This window comes from Drosophila pseudoobscura, chromosome 2 (genome assembly GCF_009870125.1).
Source record: "Drosophila pseudoobscura strain MV-25-SWS-2005 chromosome 2, UCI_Dpse_MV25, whole genome shotgun sequence".
Taxonomy (NCBI): Eukaryota; Metazoa; Arthropoda; class Insecta; order Diptera; family Drosophilidae; genus Drosophila; species Drosophila pseudoobscura.
Genome location: NC_046679.1, coordinates 3,630,171 through 3,648,151, shown reverse-complemented (window position 1 = coordinate 3,648,151; position 17,981 = coordinate 3,630,171). Strand labels below are relative to the sequence as shown.

Below are 17,981 nucleotides of genomic sequence, written 5' to 3'. Positions count from 1 at the left end.
ACCCACTGTTGAACGTTCCTCACAATGGAGCTTACCTGTAGAGTATATGTACATATGTGTGTGTGTGTGTGTGAAAGCTCAAGCTCAGGGCTCACAGGCCTTAATTGCCAAACCGGCTGGGCCCTCTGCTTGTGTCGCCTTGCTGCTGGCGGTTGCCTGTGCCTATGCCTCCTTGGGCCTCCTCCTGCCTGCTTCCCGGTTCTGTGGATGTGGATGTGGTTGTGGTTCGGATTTATGCTTGTTCTACATGCATGTTGTACAAACAATTTAGCTCTAACTGTGGCCCACACAATACAAACACTCATACACCATCGCCATCTCGTACCAGACCAGGCCTGACGATTCGTATGCGTGCTGGACGACCTCCATTTAACACCAAACGTGTCATTTGTGGCCATTTGCCGGTGGTTGCCATTCATATTTGTGTGTGTGTGTGTGTGTGCACTGTGCTGCTTTATGAGGCTTTGGCTGCATTTTGTGGTCTATTAAGTGGCTCGAAACTAAACCGAAAAAAATACATATGCCATCATCTTTATGCGACTTGTCTAACAAGGCGTATGATCGTTATGCCTCAAGTGAGCAACAAGCGTTGGTAACCACATAAATCCCTGGTAGTCATTGAATGGCCCACTAAAACGCCAAAGTGCACTGCGGAACTGCTTGTCAGGAGTCCGGACAAGAGCTGGCGTCGCCTCCGGGAATATAAACTAAAGTTCATTAAAAGTAAAATCTTTGAAACGCATAAGGGTTGTGGCTAAACGAATGTTGAATACTCTTCAGAGGTGAAGAGTTCTCGCTGGAGTGGAGGCTTGAAGGTACAAAAGTTACTCTCAGTGAAAGTTCTGAGGTATTGTTCGTTATGGCAGGACTTAACTTGATCCCCGCCGTAAGGGCACCAATTGATCCATTATGTACACACCGTCTCATCCCCGACGAGTCGTAATACCCCCAAGCATGAAGCGTATGTAATAAAACAAGTAAGCAAGAATGGAAAAGAGGAGAGAGGAGCTGTGGCAACCGAGTCCACAACCAAGATGTTTACGACGCTGCTTGCGGGGCATGCAACAGTGGCAGAGGCCCCGGCAACCTCATGAATGTCGACGGCGTCGCCTACGCCACAGATAAAAGCGTCCAAGAAAACTTTTGCCCCCCCACCCCCAAAAGGAACCCCTAAACACCCGACAGAAGCAACAGTAAGCTAAGGCGACAGACAGACGCACACATGCACGGACCTGTCTAACTGAACCTAAGCCTCCTCCAGGTTATGTGAGTGTATTAAAAGTACATAAAAAAAAGGAACAGAACGGAGGGAAGAACATTTAAAAAGGAAGGATGGGAATGGGAATGGGCATGATTATGGGGTGGTGGCAAGTGAGCAGTAGGTCGTCGCACAGATACACAAATAAACAAATTAATAAAAGGCAAATAATGAAACACAACAGAAACACGAGTCATAAATTAAATAGAAACAGCGAAAATTACTTACCCCAAAGGCCCCAACCAGCGGGTGCCTTAAACAGCAGCAGGAGCAGCAAGAGCAGCAAATCAAAAAAAAAATGTCCTGTCCTCCTCCGTTGCTGCTGTCAATTTTTCGTAGCATACACACAGGCGCGAGCGTCAAAAAACTTTACTAAAAGAAATGAATGAAGGATGAAGATGGCTGTGCCATGGAATGGTATGGTTGTGGGATGTACGTGGTAGGAGCTAGTGGGTGCCAGCACGAATAATCTGCTAGCGATTTATTTGTTGCTGTCGCCGGCAACAGAATCGGAGTCGCACTCGGAGCCGGAGCCGGAGTGGAAGCCACTCCACCCCTTCCCGGCTGCTATTTTGGTTACTTCTTTTCCATATTTCTATTTCTGCTTGCTTTCAAGTAATGCCGATGCCCATGCCGATGGCCATGCCGATGTCGATGCCGATGCCCATGCCGAGCAGCTGCCGCTGTCGGCAACGTATCACACAACAACCATCGGTGGCAGCATGGTCGGGAGTCGGTGCTCGGTGCTCGGCTGTGGCCCGCAGTCGTGCGTTGTCCTTTGCTCCTGTCGGTTGTGTCCGCGCTCCGGAGCCTGGCTGGGGCCTCTCGACATTCTCCGAATCTCCGAATCATTCTGGCAACGGGCCGTGCACACACCTGTGCGCTATCACCCTCCACCGGAGAGTTAACGTAAGCAAATTTGCACGTAAATTGCGCTAAATTATCTGCAGCACAACAAAAATTTGCCTGGCGCGGATTTCATCGCGTGTGCCTGTGTGCCTGTGCCTCCATCCATCCAGCCATCCCTTCCAGAGGGTACTCCTCCTTCCCCAACCCCCGGACCTGTGTGTGTTTGGAGTAAAGTAAAGTAGAGTACACGAGGAAAAGCAGGAAAAACACGAAATAACCGCTAAGTGTTTTACAACTCGAAGGCGTTAAGTTGGCCATCCCGGGACCAAGTCTCTCCGGAGCCCAAACAACAACAAGTACAACAAATTCGAGTACGATGACGGCAAACAAGAATCTGTGTAAGCAGTTTTTGCCTGAGGGCCTTAAATGCCCGACAGGGCTCTAGTTTGTCAACACTTTTTTGCCTAAGTATAAGTACAATCTCTTGTGTGTTTTCATGGCTCGTTTATTGAATTTAAAGCAACTGTGAACTATTCTTGATAATAGTGAAAGTTATCTTGGAAATGAAGACTAAGATGGCTAAAGCACAAAAGAAAGAAACAACTTTCATTTATGGCTCATAAAAAGTTTCATTTGTGAAGAAATTTAACGAACTATTCGACCTTTCGTTGGAAAACAGTTTAAAATTATAGCTAAATTTATGACTTTGCTTAATTGACTATTTTCTGATGATATTTCAAAGTCCAGCTTAAAAGAAAATGTAAAATTTTTAATCTTAACCTTGGGGAAATTTCCCTTCTGCCATCTGCCCGACATTCGCTTTAAGAACATCCCACAGGATTAGCTGAGTTAGGCTCTTGAGGTCTCCGTATGGGATTAGGCCCGCGGCAGTTCAGCGAACTCCCACCACCTCAAGGTCCTGGCCACTTGTCAGCAGGTGGCATTACTCCATGGCTGGCCACATTTTATGGTTTGTCAGCATTTACATGTCGTCTGTCCCCTGATACGTTTTTCCACCCCGGCTCCTGCTGCGGCTCTGAGTGTATTGTGTGTGTGTCCAAAGGCCGCGACATTTGTGTTGTTCTACTGTTGGCTACGCATAAATTTTAATAGTTTTCCTATGCCCTGGCTGACAGTCTGTCTGCAACTATACCACTCCACTCTGTTGTGGAATCGAGTGTCTAAAAATAAGGTCCAGCCTAGGCTTATCCTTGCCTTGAGCTGTTCAAAATGGAATTATAAATATTTCACGTACCAAAATATAGACATGACCGACTGAAAAGGTTTTCCCACACACACGAGTAGATCTCAGGTCTTTCCCCCACACCCCCATCCGCACCCCCATCCGCACCCACTCTGGCTCCTACTTCGACACCCACTCTGCGTCCCCCACAATGTCTCTGCCACTTTCTCTGCCGCTCCTCCCACACACGTGGAAATGGAAGTAGAAGGAAGGAAGGTGGGTTATTTATTCGCGCATCAGGCACTCGTGGGCCTGTTTAATCATAACGAAATGTGGCTCACCTGAGGGGTGGCGTTGGCGGTGGCGGTGGCGGTGGCGCTGGCTGGGGGAAGGTGGAGCGTGTGTTGTGGGGTCTGAGTTCTGGTTTGGATTTCCATTAGCGCATTTCATTTTAATTAAACTGGCAACTGTCACGTAGCCGAGTCCGTAGCACATCGATTTGTTAGGCATTAGCCCAGTAATTTGCCTGCCTTCACCCTATACCACTCCCCCTCCCTCCCTCCATTTCTGTGTAAACCACAAACTTTCCCTGTCCTTGTCTGCCTTTTTTTCTGATTTGGTCTTACGAAACTATGAACAAGAAGTTGATAAAGTAAACTTTTCCAAAAAGTTCAAAAGTTTTCCGGCAAATTGCGGTCGGCCAGAGGAAATGCTCTGCCACACAAGATGATGGCAACTTTCGGGGAGTGCAAGTGGAATTTGTGGCCACAATTTCAATATTAATTTCAGCTGGACCGCCTCCTTCCTCCCACTCCTCCTCCTCTAGGGCTTATTCCGCCCACCTGGGCAGGTGGATAAACATCGACATCGAATTTTAGAAAAATAACTTCCAGCCCCAGACCGGTTATCGCTTAACAATGTGTAAACTCTCTAAACGAATTATTTTCAATAATATTTTATAGTAGTCCCGCGGGCAGAGATTGTTCGAATAGTTTGAGCAAAAACTTTCCGGGTTTTCCCCCTATAACACATACATACATATGTTTGTGTGTATGTTTGGTCGCATTGTATACACGCACAGACTATAAGGAGCCGCCTCGATGACTCTCAATTAAACGTATTTTAAGCGTTATGTGCTCCACCACCAAAGTACTGGAAAAGTTTTTGTGGGGCCGAGTGCCTTCACTTGGGAACCGGTAGCCGGGAGCCGGGGTATATTCCCAAAAACTTTTTCAATCGATGCCACAAAAGCAGCGCCAGGCAATTAATGCCACAAACGGGGAAAAAAGAAGCAGCAGCAACAAAAGGGCATGGAGTGATTCGACAATAAGATACCTGGTACTCAGAGATGCCAAAGGGTTCCTACAAGGGTTCCTCTATTAACAGGATCAGTGTCCGCAGATTGTATTGATATATTGGATAATGGTTGAGGCCATAAGATTCTTTTCACACTCACCCGATTGCAATGATCGCCGACGAATACACCCTCGTACTCTTCTGGCAATGGGTGTACAAAAGTGAGAACAAAACTGCGAGTGGAAATTGGCGTGTTTGTCTGCGTTCGTTGTTGTTGTTGTTCGTGTTCTTGTTGCGCCTCCGGCATGGGATCAGGGGCCATCATAGGAAGGATTGGGGGCATCGTCTGCTTTTGAAGTAGTTCATTAAGTGATTGTTTGATTGATGGTGCCCCGAATGAGTTGTCTGCATCTCCATCTTCATTTGATTTGATTTTCATTGCTCAGGACCGCAGTTGCCCTCTGGCTTCATTTGTTTGGTTTTTAATTGGCCAGAACAACGGGGCTAAATAAGCGGCTAACGGCGCTGAGAGGAGGCTGATAATAGTACGGTTCTGGGCAATATTCGACCTTGCATGGACTTGCAGCAGAATGGATGAATGGAGTGGAAGGAGGCAAATTCAGGCACCTCCTTGCTTTTGTTTTGATTGATGACCTGGTTAGAAATAATATTTGAGTGTGCGCTTGTTAAGCTTATGCTCTATATATATACTATAATGGTCCTTTGTCTGGCAGTTGATTGAACGGTATTTCAATTAGGGGAAATTGGCATCGTTTGCGGCCAGAAATATGTTCGACAGGTCGGTGGAATAACCGCCCAAACGCGACTCTTTTAACAGTTCACAATTAAATATTACTTCCTCCCACATAATCCAATCAAATTTTGAGTGAAATGGAATGCAATTAATAATTGAAATTAGTCAAATATTGATGGACAATTGGTGGTATTTATTTCTATTTGAATATTAACTTCGATAAAGGCTTTTGTTGGTTAAATATTTGGACAAAACTATTCCATTTACACACCAATTAGCCATTGTTCAGTCATTTATAGCATTTGCAAATTCAATTAGATAGACAATTAGATAGATTAGAGAGACACGATGCGGAATTTCAGAGGAATGTCTCTATCTATTCGGCAACCATCGAAAATCATGCCACATTACGTATACGCCACGCACGCCAGTGACTCTGCACAGCGGCAATGTATGCCCAGCTAACTAGCTGCCAGCAAATAGACACAGACATAATCGTACACGGTCGTAGGGAGGGAGCTACAGAAGGACAGAGATAGAGGACAAAGGATTCGAGGCCATTGTATGGATGAGTGCTGAGGGAAAGGAAATCACCCATTCATAAACACATCTGTCTCCCCCTTTGCTCATCTGTCATCTGGAGTTTGGTTAGTCAAACGTTTGGTTACATTTCGCTAGCTAAAAATACAACTGGCAGGCAGGCAGGACTCTGCTGTGTCTCTGTCCCTGTGTCTGTGTATCCATAAGATACACACTGCTGAGCAGTGGATGGGGGTCCAGGTTGGTTGGCACTGCCACTGCGCTCATCTAATTATAGCTTCATTACGGCGCTGCCTGATGGCGGACCCCGGTCGAAGGACAAACGCTGTCCAAGTAGGCCATGTGCCACCTATGGGGCTTCGGCCTAGACATATTATTATCCAGCCAGTTGGGTAGCTTTCCCAGCTCCCAATGCGTCTGACAATGCCTCACTGCCAACAGAATCATCATCATCGTCTGCATTACCGGGGGGCGATAATAATGAAGAAAACAGCGCGAAATTGCAGCCATTAGTTGGCCCCAAAAAGCCATTGAAGAGGCCCAAGAGTGTTTACCACTTGGGCGCTGACATTTTTCTGGAAAAACTGACACCACCCCGCCACCCTCCACACATGGGCGGCACAGCATAGAGACCCAGTGATTTGATTGTATTTGATTTGCCTTCACTTCTCGTGTGATTTTTCGATTCTTTTCTCTTGTTTTCGGGGCTCGTGTTGACGCTGATTGAATACAAATACAAATACAAACAAATGGTGCTCACCTGCATGTAAATAAAAGCTTTAATACATCAACAAATAATGGCATGTCTAACAGTCCTTGCCACCTTGCCACCCATCCAGCCACTCCCCATAGCCCACACTCACGTTGTGCCCGCACATCCGTTTCCGTTTCCCTTTTTTTTTTTTGGTTTTGTTCAATGTTGGGACCAAATTCGATTTTCAACATTTTACACTTTGATTTTCGGGGCTGTTTTGTTGTTTTTATATGCCGATGTCCTTGTCATTATGTGATTTTGTATTTTGCAACAATAGAATTTACGTGGGGGAGGGAGGTAGGGTAGGAGGTAGATCCTTAGCCCCACCTTGCGCAGGGCTCTGGCCTGCCGCCTTGAAAATTCCCCGTAGAGCATTTGACTTTAATGGCGTTCGGGATTCAGAGTGTATTGACATGTTATGATGCGTGGCCAAGAACTCACACACACACTCAGGCGTTTTATATGTGTATACATATCCATATACTTTCTCGTATATAGCTTTATATCTGCTGCGTGCGTTGCCTGCCAACACACACACTGTCCTGTGCCGTGCCGTGCTCTGCCTTTGTCTTCCCTCAGGAACCAGAGCCAAAGCACAAACCATTGCCGGACCCCGATTCGATCTCTGTTTTACTTCGAACCCCCTGCTGCAATATACCCCTCATATATTAATTCAATCACTTTCGCTGCATGCCCCGTTTTATGGACAGTTGCCGGACCATTCTGCTTCTGACCTTATTATATTCGGCTGAAGCACATTTATGAGTTTCAGTTTCGGTTTTTGGTTTCAAAGATGAAACTTTAAATTTCCTTCCTGGCGTTGGGGTTGGCTCAAGGAAATGGCCCACAAATCGTAAACGAGACAAAGGACAGGCGTCAAGACCGTCGGGATGCCGGGATGTCGGGATGTATCTATATCTATATCTCATCCCTGCTGTAGCGGCATTAGATGCTGCTTCTGGCTGCTGTTGTCTTGTCTGTATTGTTTCTTGTCAGCTTGAATTTTTCGTGATTTTTCATGTGCACACTGCCGCGCCGCTGTCTCTCTGTCTGTCTGTCTGTCCGTCGAAGGAAAAGCAGAGCTGAGCGTTGTTTCTGTTTTTCTTTCAGTTTTCCCACTCAATATCCTTGCCCCAAGCAATCTACTCTCTCTAGGAGGGATATGCTAGGGATAAACTATGGTTATGGAAGTGGTTTGGTTCGAGGGGAATGTGAATGGGGATGACCTTTGCTGACAATCGGTTTCCATTTCGAAATCGCATTATATATGCTGCATCAATAAAAGTTAAATTGTCCTCCGTCTCTCCGCAAACTGCGCGACTGCGAGAGCATCAATATGGGATTTCATATTTGTCTGTTTAATATTTCAGCTTGGCCGTGAAAGGGATATGGGGCATATCCCACACAAAAAAGGACCAACTCTCTCCCCGATGCGATTTGGATGGCCCAAATAAAAACGAAATTAGACTGTGTGGCAGCAGCATCGGGCTGATTGAATCCCGAATCGAGTTGGCATTGTGCAGAAGTTGAACAATGATTCACTGCACTCGACTGCTGCGGTACTGCTTCGCAGATAATAAATCATCAATTGAAAACCATTTGCCAACTATTTTTAGCTAAAAACTTTTGGTGTGAATTGAATAATTTATGGTTTTCCGTTTCGGTTTCTGTTTTCCTTGAAAAAGTCATGCAATTACATTTAACTACAATCATTTGATCTATTTCTGATCATATTTCAATATGTATTGTACTCCTGCACTCCCCACTACTTTTTGGTTTATTAAAAGTATATTTATGGCCAAAGTGCGTGGCTAGACCGTTGGACACGTTCCACTTGAAACTGTCTGGCAGACGTAGAGCTGGATGGCGGTATCCCCTTATACAGGCACACATACGAGTATCCTCCGCAGACAGGAGGTCTATGACTTCTCCTCAGCCTCCTGTCTGATATTTAATAAATGAAATGAGAGCAGCGAAAGAGAAAGTTTAGACATGTAAGTGATTTGCTGGCTCTTTAAATTAAATCTCAACTTTTGGCCAACTTTTCCATCGAAATGCCATCAAGTTTGATGTGAATTCCTGGAAGAACTTTCAAAATCAAATTCAATCTGTGAAAAGTGTGTAATTGCGGGCTAATGGGTCGGGAAAGTTGGCCCGAAAAAGACATCACCCGATCCCAATCCCAAACCCAATCAAATGTGTTTCTGTTGGTGTGTGTCTGTGCGGGGGGTGGGGTAAATAAAATAGGTAGAAAATTGCTGGAATATTAGCCAGCAAAATGCCATAAAAATGTGCTCGCATTTATACAGTCGACTGTGCTTGTGCGTCCCATAAAAAGCCAGGGACTCGAGAGCAGAACAAAGCCAGTACCAAGTCGATTCACTTGCGTGCCCTTACACATCGAAGCGTGGCATTCTGGCTCGCTTTTTTTGGGGGCCAGTCCCCTTAAGAGACAAAGGCTGTGGGACACACACAGATACAACATACCGATACATGCATGGGTATAAATGCAAATGGCAATTGACTTTCATTGCGGATGCCGGGTGGCTCGTACTCGTAGAAGGTACTAGGGCGGTCCTTGGAGGGTGAGCCCAGCAGGCACAATGTCAAATTCAATCGCCAACGAAGGTCATGCACTTGGCAGGAAAAGGCCAAAGCCAAAGCCAGTGGCAGAAGCAGAAGCAAAAGCAGTGGCAAAGGCACAGAGCCATCGACATTTACTATCGACTTAGTGAGTGACTCGACTCCGGCTCCGATTCCGATGCCGTCTCCGAAACGGAGACGCCTGGCTGTGCCATGTACGTGATTCAATGCTAATTGTTGGGGCATTGCAGCAGCCACCTCTTGGGCCAAGTTTCCATTTCTACCTTTCCATTTCCTGTTCGACAATTTTGCGCTTCGTTTGTCAATGTCCTCGTCGTCGTCGTCGAGCGGAACTTTTGAGTTGTCGTCGCCTTCTTGGGGCCATACAATTAATTAACGCTAATGAAGGTGCCTGCCTCCTCCGCCAACTGTTTGTCTGGCAAAGTTCTTGTTTGTGTTGACTGCCAACAGGGTAGTATCTAATCGCTCAAGGTCCTGGTAGCCGTGTGGCTGCAGGTTGCTCAGCTCGCAGCCAGCTTGCTGCAGTTGCAGTTGCAGCGGATAACAGACAAAAACCAAAGCCAGGCACTTGTGCCAAGAGCAGGCTGCCTCGCCGCCCATCTTTCCACTCCTGGGCGGCCCCCACATGCTCGCTGAAACAATCAGCACAAAAAGTAACAACAATTGTGCAAAATACTTTCCTGTGTTTTTAGTTTTCCATTTCCATTTTTCTACTTTTCGCCCTGCCATCGCCAGAGAAACGAGAGTCCCTCCCACTTCCCCTGTGATTGGGATACCCTATACTGTTTGATTACAAGGGTATTTGTGCTTTCGAGGTTTTAATACTGGCAACGAATAGATAGAAGGAATAGAATAATTAATGGACCAGATCACAGCCTACCGGGAATGAAAAACTGATCTATCAGGATGTAAATTGAATGCATTAAATTTCAATCTCGAAGATTGTATCATTATATCATCCCAGGGAATCAAATGTGTCTTCTTACCTCACATAGATGTAATTCTGATCATAATAAATTCAGCTTTTGCTGGAGGAACAATGGATCTGCAAGGGTATCTGAATATTTGTCCCACGAAGAAAGCCTTTCTTTCCTGTATTTGTTGTGAGTGTGGTGTCCTTGATAAGGATGCTTCTTTTCTATTGTTAGCTTGGCATTTCAAAAAATGTTCTCAACGTGCAGCAGCGCTCTCTCTATCTGCCCGGCTCTCTCCTCTTGCCATAAAGCCAGCGGCTTTTGAAGTATGTTTGTATGTGGCATGACTGCACTTGCTCCTACGGCCTGCCACCCATCTCTTCCTCTCTCCCACACTCTCTGTCTTTGGGGTTCTTTCTTCTCATCTCTCTCGCACTGGCAAATAATTTGAAATGCAAAATCATGCGGAAGGCAGCCACAAGGCGGCAGTGCGGCAGACGCATGAGAGGAGCGCCAGCCACCTGCTCGCCTCTGCCACCGCTGCCGCCGCCATCTGGGTGGTCCAGTGGGTGTCCTGGTGGGTCCTAAGCACACTCCAACATGCACAGACATGCATGAAAACATACGTACAGCCAGCCACAAGTTAGACCCGATACGAGTGCCAGTACACCCGTGCATGCCAAAAGAGTACATAGTACACTCTTCGCAGTAGCTGGACGGCCAGTCGTGCGTAGTTCTTACAACTTGCTACCCTGTAGCACGAATAGGGGTATATATACGATACAAAAATGATATTTTCCACGCACGCACTTCTCCAAGGGAAAACTGGTCTCCCCTATTCCACAGAGAGCAGCACCCTGTATTTCAATTAAAGCGTACGGGACACGCTTCAGTCGTTATATTTTTGTGTCTGTCATTCCAAAACCTCTCATCACGAGAGTCAGCAGGAAAGCGATGTGATGTAAATTTATTTTAATACAGCCTGGTGCGTGTGCAAATTTGGTCAACCCAACACCAGAGCCCCGCCACAGCCCCGCCAGAGCCGCGCCAGAACCCCGCCAGAGCCCCGCCAGAGTCCCATCCCTACGTCACTGGTAAGAAGAGGACCCAGGGCGTGTGGGCAAACAATTTTCACACTTTTTGGCTTCAACCCAGGAGTACAGTACATAACCGTAACCGTAACCGTGTAAATGTTATAAACAACCCGCCGGAAGCAGGGTCACATGCATCATGGATCGCAATGGGAAGCCCGAGTCCTGCTTCTCGGTGTTCGGGGTTCAGTGCTCGGTCCGTGTTCAAATATGCTCAAATATTCAACAGTTACGAGTACGAGTCTGATTCTGACTATGAGTATGAGCGATGGATGGAAGCGCCCCGAGATCTACTGCCATGGCATGCAGTTACAATGCAAATGGCGAACTGCAGACACACACAGAATCCATATAGCATAGAGTTTTTCCTGGGTGATGGCTGTGTGTGTGTGTATGTGTGGGAGGGTGCGGATAGCAGCGTCAGCAGAAGCGGCTGCGGCTGCCGCTGCGGCAGGCATCGAAATTAATTAAAAATTGCATAACCGCCACTTTATGGAAAGGCAGAGGCTGGCAGGGCTGTAGTGTGTGCTCCTGCCCCTGCCCCTGCCCCTGCCCCTTTGCCGAGGCGCTTCTTAAAGTCTGACCCAATTTCCGCTAGACAAGAATGCAATCTAATTAGCGGAGGGAGTCCTGGTAAACAGATAAAATTACTGCAAATTTAAGAAATTTATGTGCCATACGATATGGCCACTCTATGGATACCACCTCCCTCTCCCCTCCCCCCGCTGGATGTTTGCAAAGTCCCTGACTTTACCATACTGCTGTGGTTATTGATAAATATACATAATATGTTGCAAAAGTCTATTGAAAAATATGTTAGGCCAGGATTTGTGGCGACTTTTAGTCTATAATTAATATGTACATTTATTAATGTGCGGTTATTGGATTCTCATAATTGTATATCATTGACATTTGGCATTCATGCATATTTGAAACTGTAATTCCTATTTTCCGCCTGCAGGCGAGGAGGAGGAGGACTCGGAGGCGGCCTGAAATTGGACGAAAATTTGGCTCAAATTATGCAGTTCATTATTCAGACAGGCAGGGCTCGGAACCGGCAATGCCACAGGAACCGCAGCAGCAGCAACAGCAGCGGCAGCTGACCAAGAGCTGGAGCAGCTGTCAACGCTGCTGTCTGCTGCCAAGCCTCAAAAATGCCAACCTGAAAAATGCCAACTAAAATGCTCATCTATTTTCGGCCAAAAACTTGTCCGTCTGTGTGTCTGTGGGAGGGTGCGGGGGTACTCCTGTCTGTGTGTGTGTAATGTAAGCCAAATTTACAAAAGAATGCTGCTAGAGAATGAGTAGCGCGTATTTGAGGCCAGAAGCAATGCAAATAGAGCTCCTAATGCTGCAATTTAAAATGTAAATGCGAACAAGGCCAAAAGACCAGACCGCTGATGGCCAGCATATGAATATGTATCTGTGTGTGTGGGTGTGTGTGTGTGTGTGTGAGGATAAGGAAGGCAAGAAGGCACTGGCAAGATGGCTAGATGAATAATTGAACTTTCACTTCCGCCCCGGCAGCCTGATTGCCTGATAGCCTCCAAAGCCCCCACAGAACGTATACCCATGTGGGTGGTGGTGTTGGGTGGTGTATGGCGGGTACCTCTTTTCGCTTTACGCTTTTCATTTTTCTTATTTTTCTTTCATTTTTGTTGAGTTTCCTTTGTTGTTTGATTTGGCAAATGGTCGAAACATAAGCGAAACAAAGTTAACTCTGGTTTTCCCCTCGGTGATCCCCCAGACGCGTCGGGAGAGGAGAGGAGAGGCGACCTTGTTTCTTTGCTGCGGCTGACCGCTGTCAATTTATCTTTGCATATTTCCAGGCGTCCAATTAGTTTCGTCTCGCTGCCATTCGATTCGACTCGATTCGTTTTCCCATTTCCGCCTTCCGTTTGGTTCCCCCCCTTCGATACACCCGTTCCCCTCGTCCGATTTGTCCGGCGGTTGACAACAGTTTCAGACCCGATTTCATTCCCTTCGATCGGCCTTTGTTCCGGGGGGCTTTGTCTTAAGGCTTTTAGCACTCAATTAAATCGCTTTGCGGAGGGTCGTGTATTTATGAGTTTGCTTCCTTTGTCCTGTCTTATGGGTAATGCTTCCAATGATAAATGACTTCATCTCCATTGGGTCACTCCATTAGGACAAAGTGCGTGTGCTTAAGTGGCGTTTTCGGGCCGCAAATCGATTAGCGGAAAGGATGAAAGGGAGAAAAAAACCCCTTGTCTTCTTGTATAAATTAAAAATTAATTAAATCCCAAGAAAAGCGGGTACCAACTGCCATTCGAAAAGTAATTAAAGCTGACCATCAATCTGTGGGCGAGACAAAACCCACACCAAAGCCTAAGCCAAACCCAAACCCAAACCCAATCCCAAGCCCGAATCCAAATCCAAGCCAAACATAAACCGCAGAACAGCAAGAAAAAATTCGACAAATTCTAAATGTATTTGTACGGCTTTGTGTGGGATTTTTGGAGAGAGCAAACACCATCGCTTGTGCGCTCAGCTGTAAGCAAACAGGCCAAATTCAAATAAGCAAAGAATAAGTTAGAATAAATAACTAACAAGCCAAAGTCTCGCCGGAACTCCTATCCCATACAATGGGCCACACATCTCGCAAAGGATATGATTCACATCCAGACACAATGGGTGTAGAATTTAGACCCATGGAAACCACACAATTGGGATTATATCGTAGTCGTCGAGAGGGAATCACTAGACTAATGCATACATTTCTTTTGATCATTGATGCATTTAAAGTTGGTCTCATATTACATCACTTATGAATAAGATGATACCTTGAGGAGGCCGCTTGTCCGCTTGTCCGCTCCTTCAGCTTCAGCTTAGCCCTGAATTTAAACACATAAAACCATTTTTATCGTATGCCCAGCATTTGCATCCACTGTACGCTCGGCTAACTTCGAAAGGTCGAACGAATGAATGAATCCCAAAGGTAAACAGGCGCTGCCAAATCCCAGATACTTTCACAAATAAAAGTCGCTCGAGGAAAAGGTAAAGATACGGGCAAGATCTGGGTGGATGCTCGCTGCAAAAAGGAAAAACATTATAAAGAAATATCAGATAATATGGAGTGCGGGGAAGCACACCACACCTGCTGCATATGATGTATTGTGCCACGGTTTTTCCTTCCAACAACCTCTGCTCTTCACTCAGACAAAGGCTGGATCCAGAAAACTGGGCCCTTGGTGTGGGCCTGGGCTGGGCTCTCGGGCTGGGCCTGTGTTTCCGCTGTGGGGTTGGGGCCCTGGCGAGGCTGTTGTCGCTGTCTTGCTTTCGCTTGCTGTTATTTTTATGACGTATTGACAATGCGTTTGACAAAAGCACTTGGCTCCTAAGAGGAGGAGCCAGAGCAGACTCGAGGGAAAGTGGAAAAGCGCGACTGCCAGGCTTTCAATTTGTTGTTCTGTATTGATTTAAAGTTCACTTCAGTCGCGGTCGCTTTGTGACTGAGTGTCATACACACAGTGCCGGGCAGAAACCACATAAAACTCATTTCCCTGAAGGTACACAGAGAGAAACAGAGGTGGTCCATCTCCAGAGAGACCTCCTCCCCGCCCCCACACATACATATGTATGTATGGCACACATACAAGACACAAATAAATAGAACTCCCTTCCCTATCGGCTGCTGAACTTTACTTAGTTTGTCTAACATGGGAATTACATGAGCTGAATCCCCCAAATGTTTGCCTACTTTCATCCACATGTATACCCCTCGGCTCTCAAGTATTTGCCAAAAATTCGTGTGGCAGGAGGCGGAGGCGGATGCTGGCATCGATTACGCGGCAAGCAAATTGCAAAATAAATGTACATAATTTGAAAATTGACATTTGCTAATGATAAGCCTCTGCCGCTGATGATAAAATATAGCCACGACGACGACCAGCTCCAGGAGAGAGAGAGAGAGACATCGAGCAGCAGGCACGAATCGTGGCAGCAGCTGCTTCCGTCATACCAACGGAAGGAAGTCAATTTTAGGCCCAAAAGTGAGAGGCAATTCTCCCCTCACGGCTCTCCGGCATGGTAGCTGTTTATGGTAAATTAAACCAATTGAGTGGGATTACGTCTAAGACACTACTCCACCTCCACCTCCACAGTCACAGCCACAGCCGCACCACCCCTGGGCACTTGGAAGTGTTTTCTGTGTGGGTTTCAATTTCATTGTCTGCCCGGCTTTGTATTCACAGAGCCTGCGGCTAACGAAATTTATACACCCATGGAATGCCATCAAAGGCGCAAGGTGTTTATGGGCTTAACTCCGACTCTGACTGTGCCACTGACTATGGGGGTCTGCTCTAGTCTGGGTGTGCCTGGGTCTGGGTGTGTGCCGCCTGCCTCTGAGATTTGCATGTTCTACAAATTGTTCCATGCCACTGAAGCTGCTCCTTTGGGTAGATGAGAGGGGGGCCAGCCCTGCGCTGTCTGTTCTTCCTGAATGGCAGATAGAAGACAAATAGCCAGCACGTTGCGGTTCATTTAACTGCCACAACAAATGCCAAATTGATGCAAATGTAAATGGAAATCGAATTCAGAACGCGACACTGGAATTCCAAAACAGGAATCAAATGTTGAGTGAAGCCTTAAAGAAGTGCCCATACTCTATCATGATGAATGGTATCGGAGTGAAAGCAGATCCTATAAATGATAGAATTTCTCTTCCTATTCCCATCCCGTGAAACCATGGGTTGTGCCCGAGAAAATCAATAAATTCCAATGCCCTCTTAACCGCAATAATGTATAAAAGAGCGTATTATACTTGTTTTATTTAAGTATCATAACTAATATCTATTCAGAATAAAACTCACTTACCCATTCATCACCATTGAGAGAATGGCAAGACTCGAGTTGCTCTTTTCAGGGCAAAGGCATTACAGAAATATGACTAAATCAATCATTTATCTTTTCAATTGCAGGACTTGGCAAACGATTGGCCATAATAGCATTCATTGAATCCGAAAGAGCAAATGTCGGGCCTTATGTCGTTCCCATTTAAAGGCCACAGCTGCATTGGCTTTTGCCACTGAACACTAGCACTTACTCGTACTCGTACTCGTACTTGTACTCGTACATATGTACTGTACGGATTGTGGTCCCTACTATGACGCTCTTACAAAGACTTACATCCACGGCAGCCACCACGGCCAGGACAATTCTCGAGGGGAGCTTTAGCAGCAGCAGCAGTAACGCCATCAGTAGGACAAAGGAGTCACAGTTCCAGTTGCAGTTAGAGCCATTCACCGTACCGATGCCATTGCTGGAGGCTTCGGCATCACATGCCCGATATTTGAATTTCATTGCCGACGGTCTCGTGGACGACGGTGCTGGGAGTGCAGGAAGCGGCGGCAGCGGCAGCAGCATCAGCATCAGCAGCAGCTCGGTCACCATCGAAGACGTTGTGTCTGGCCGAGGACAGGACATCAATGCCAGTGCCGCCGCTGCCGACGACGATGCCGAGGGCAGCACACATCTGACATTCGTCTTCGTCAAGTGTTTCATTATTGGTTTCATCATACTGGCCGCCATCCTGGGCAACATGCTGGTGATTGTGTCCGTTATGCGCCACCGGAAATTGCGGTGAGTCCTTTCACTGCTGTTGTCCTCTGTCCGCATTGTGGTTGTGTGTGTGTGTGCTTGTATGCAAGTACATATGTCTGACCGACCGCTTGTTTGTCGCCTTCTCATTAATTTATTGCCCGAGTATCAAGTGGTCCATGTTAATCGACTGGGTTTCAATTTCATTAAATTCTCTTCGATTGCTTTCGAGTAAATATATATATTTTATTTGGTGAGAGCTTTATTCAAGTGACAAGTTCTGAATGATGAATTTATTGTAAGCGTATTTCCTTTCCTTCAGTTCTGTCTTGATTCTTTCACTTCTGTTGTTGTTGAATTGTGCGGACTACCCGATGTGACATTGTCAGATATAGTTGTCAAGGACATAGCCTCTGGCCTTGGCTCGTATTTCGCACCTCCCTGCCGAGAGCTGCTTCGTTTGCGATGTTGACCGCGATGGGGTTCGCCTCGTTTTGGTGTGGCCATTAATTTGTCATCATTTATCATATTTTTCCAACCATTTTTGCGTGTCAGGCGAACAGAACTCGTCTTGTACTCGTACATTGGATTTTGCGAGGCGATGGATGGGGCGTGGCTGGTTGATTCCTTTGCCCAGCGACAGAGTCAAATACCTAGATACGGATCCGGGCGTAATTACATTAGAAATGTTAATAAACAGCGAGCATAAAAATATGGCTGCCTACTTAAGGGGACGCCATTGCCATTCCTATTGCCGTTTACTTTATGTGCGGCCATATAATTTGTCAAATTTATGAATTGAGCGCCGCCTCCACATGAGATATGCCTGTGGGGGGTCGCTTTTCCAGGTGGTGCGCCTTGGGCTTCGTCATTCTGTACGTGTTTTAGCCGCAAATTCATAAGCCCAACATCGCTGGCATTTAAACAACCAAACATAAAACACTCAGACAATAAGGATGGGCTGGCCAGAGGAGGAGCAGGAGGAGGAAAAGGGGCTTCGAGGCGACAATGCTGTAACCTAACCCCCGGTACGTTCAATGTCAAGGCAGAAGACTATTAAAGCAGCCTCAAGAAAACGTTGCCATTGCCATTGCCTTTGCCTTTGCCTCTTGGCAATGCCTTGGCGACATGGCACACACACCTGACATTTGTGTGTGTCTCTCTCTATGAGGCTGAGACCGA

The 17,981-nt window shown here is 46.4% G+C and overlaps 1 protein-coding gene across 5 annotated transcripts in view; it reads left to right on the top strand.

The window, feature by feature from the left end:
* Window positions 1–1,992: 1,992 nt before the first annotated feature.
* Octbeta1R (Octopamine beta1 receptor) overlaps window positions 1,993–17,981 on the top strand; it is a 25,162-nt gene continuing 9,173 nt past the window's right edge. For 4 of the 5 annotated variants that reach the window (XR_001451550.2, XR_004469745.1, XM_015183243.2 and 1 more), the window contains exons 1-2: window positions 1,993–2,167; window positions 16,181–16,841. Coding sequence is in view for 3 of the 5 variants with exons in the window: in XM_015183243.2 (XP_015038729.1) it covers window positions 16,366–16,841 (476 nt within the window). In the remaining 2 variants the exon portion in view is untranslated. Of the gene's footprint in view, window positions 2,168–2,187; window positions 2,506–16,180; window positions 16,842–17,981 lie in introns of those variants that run through there. The other variant, XM_001357825.5, reaches the window with a different exon arrangement.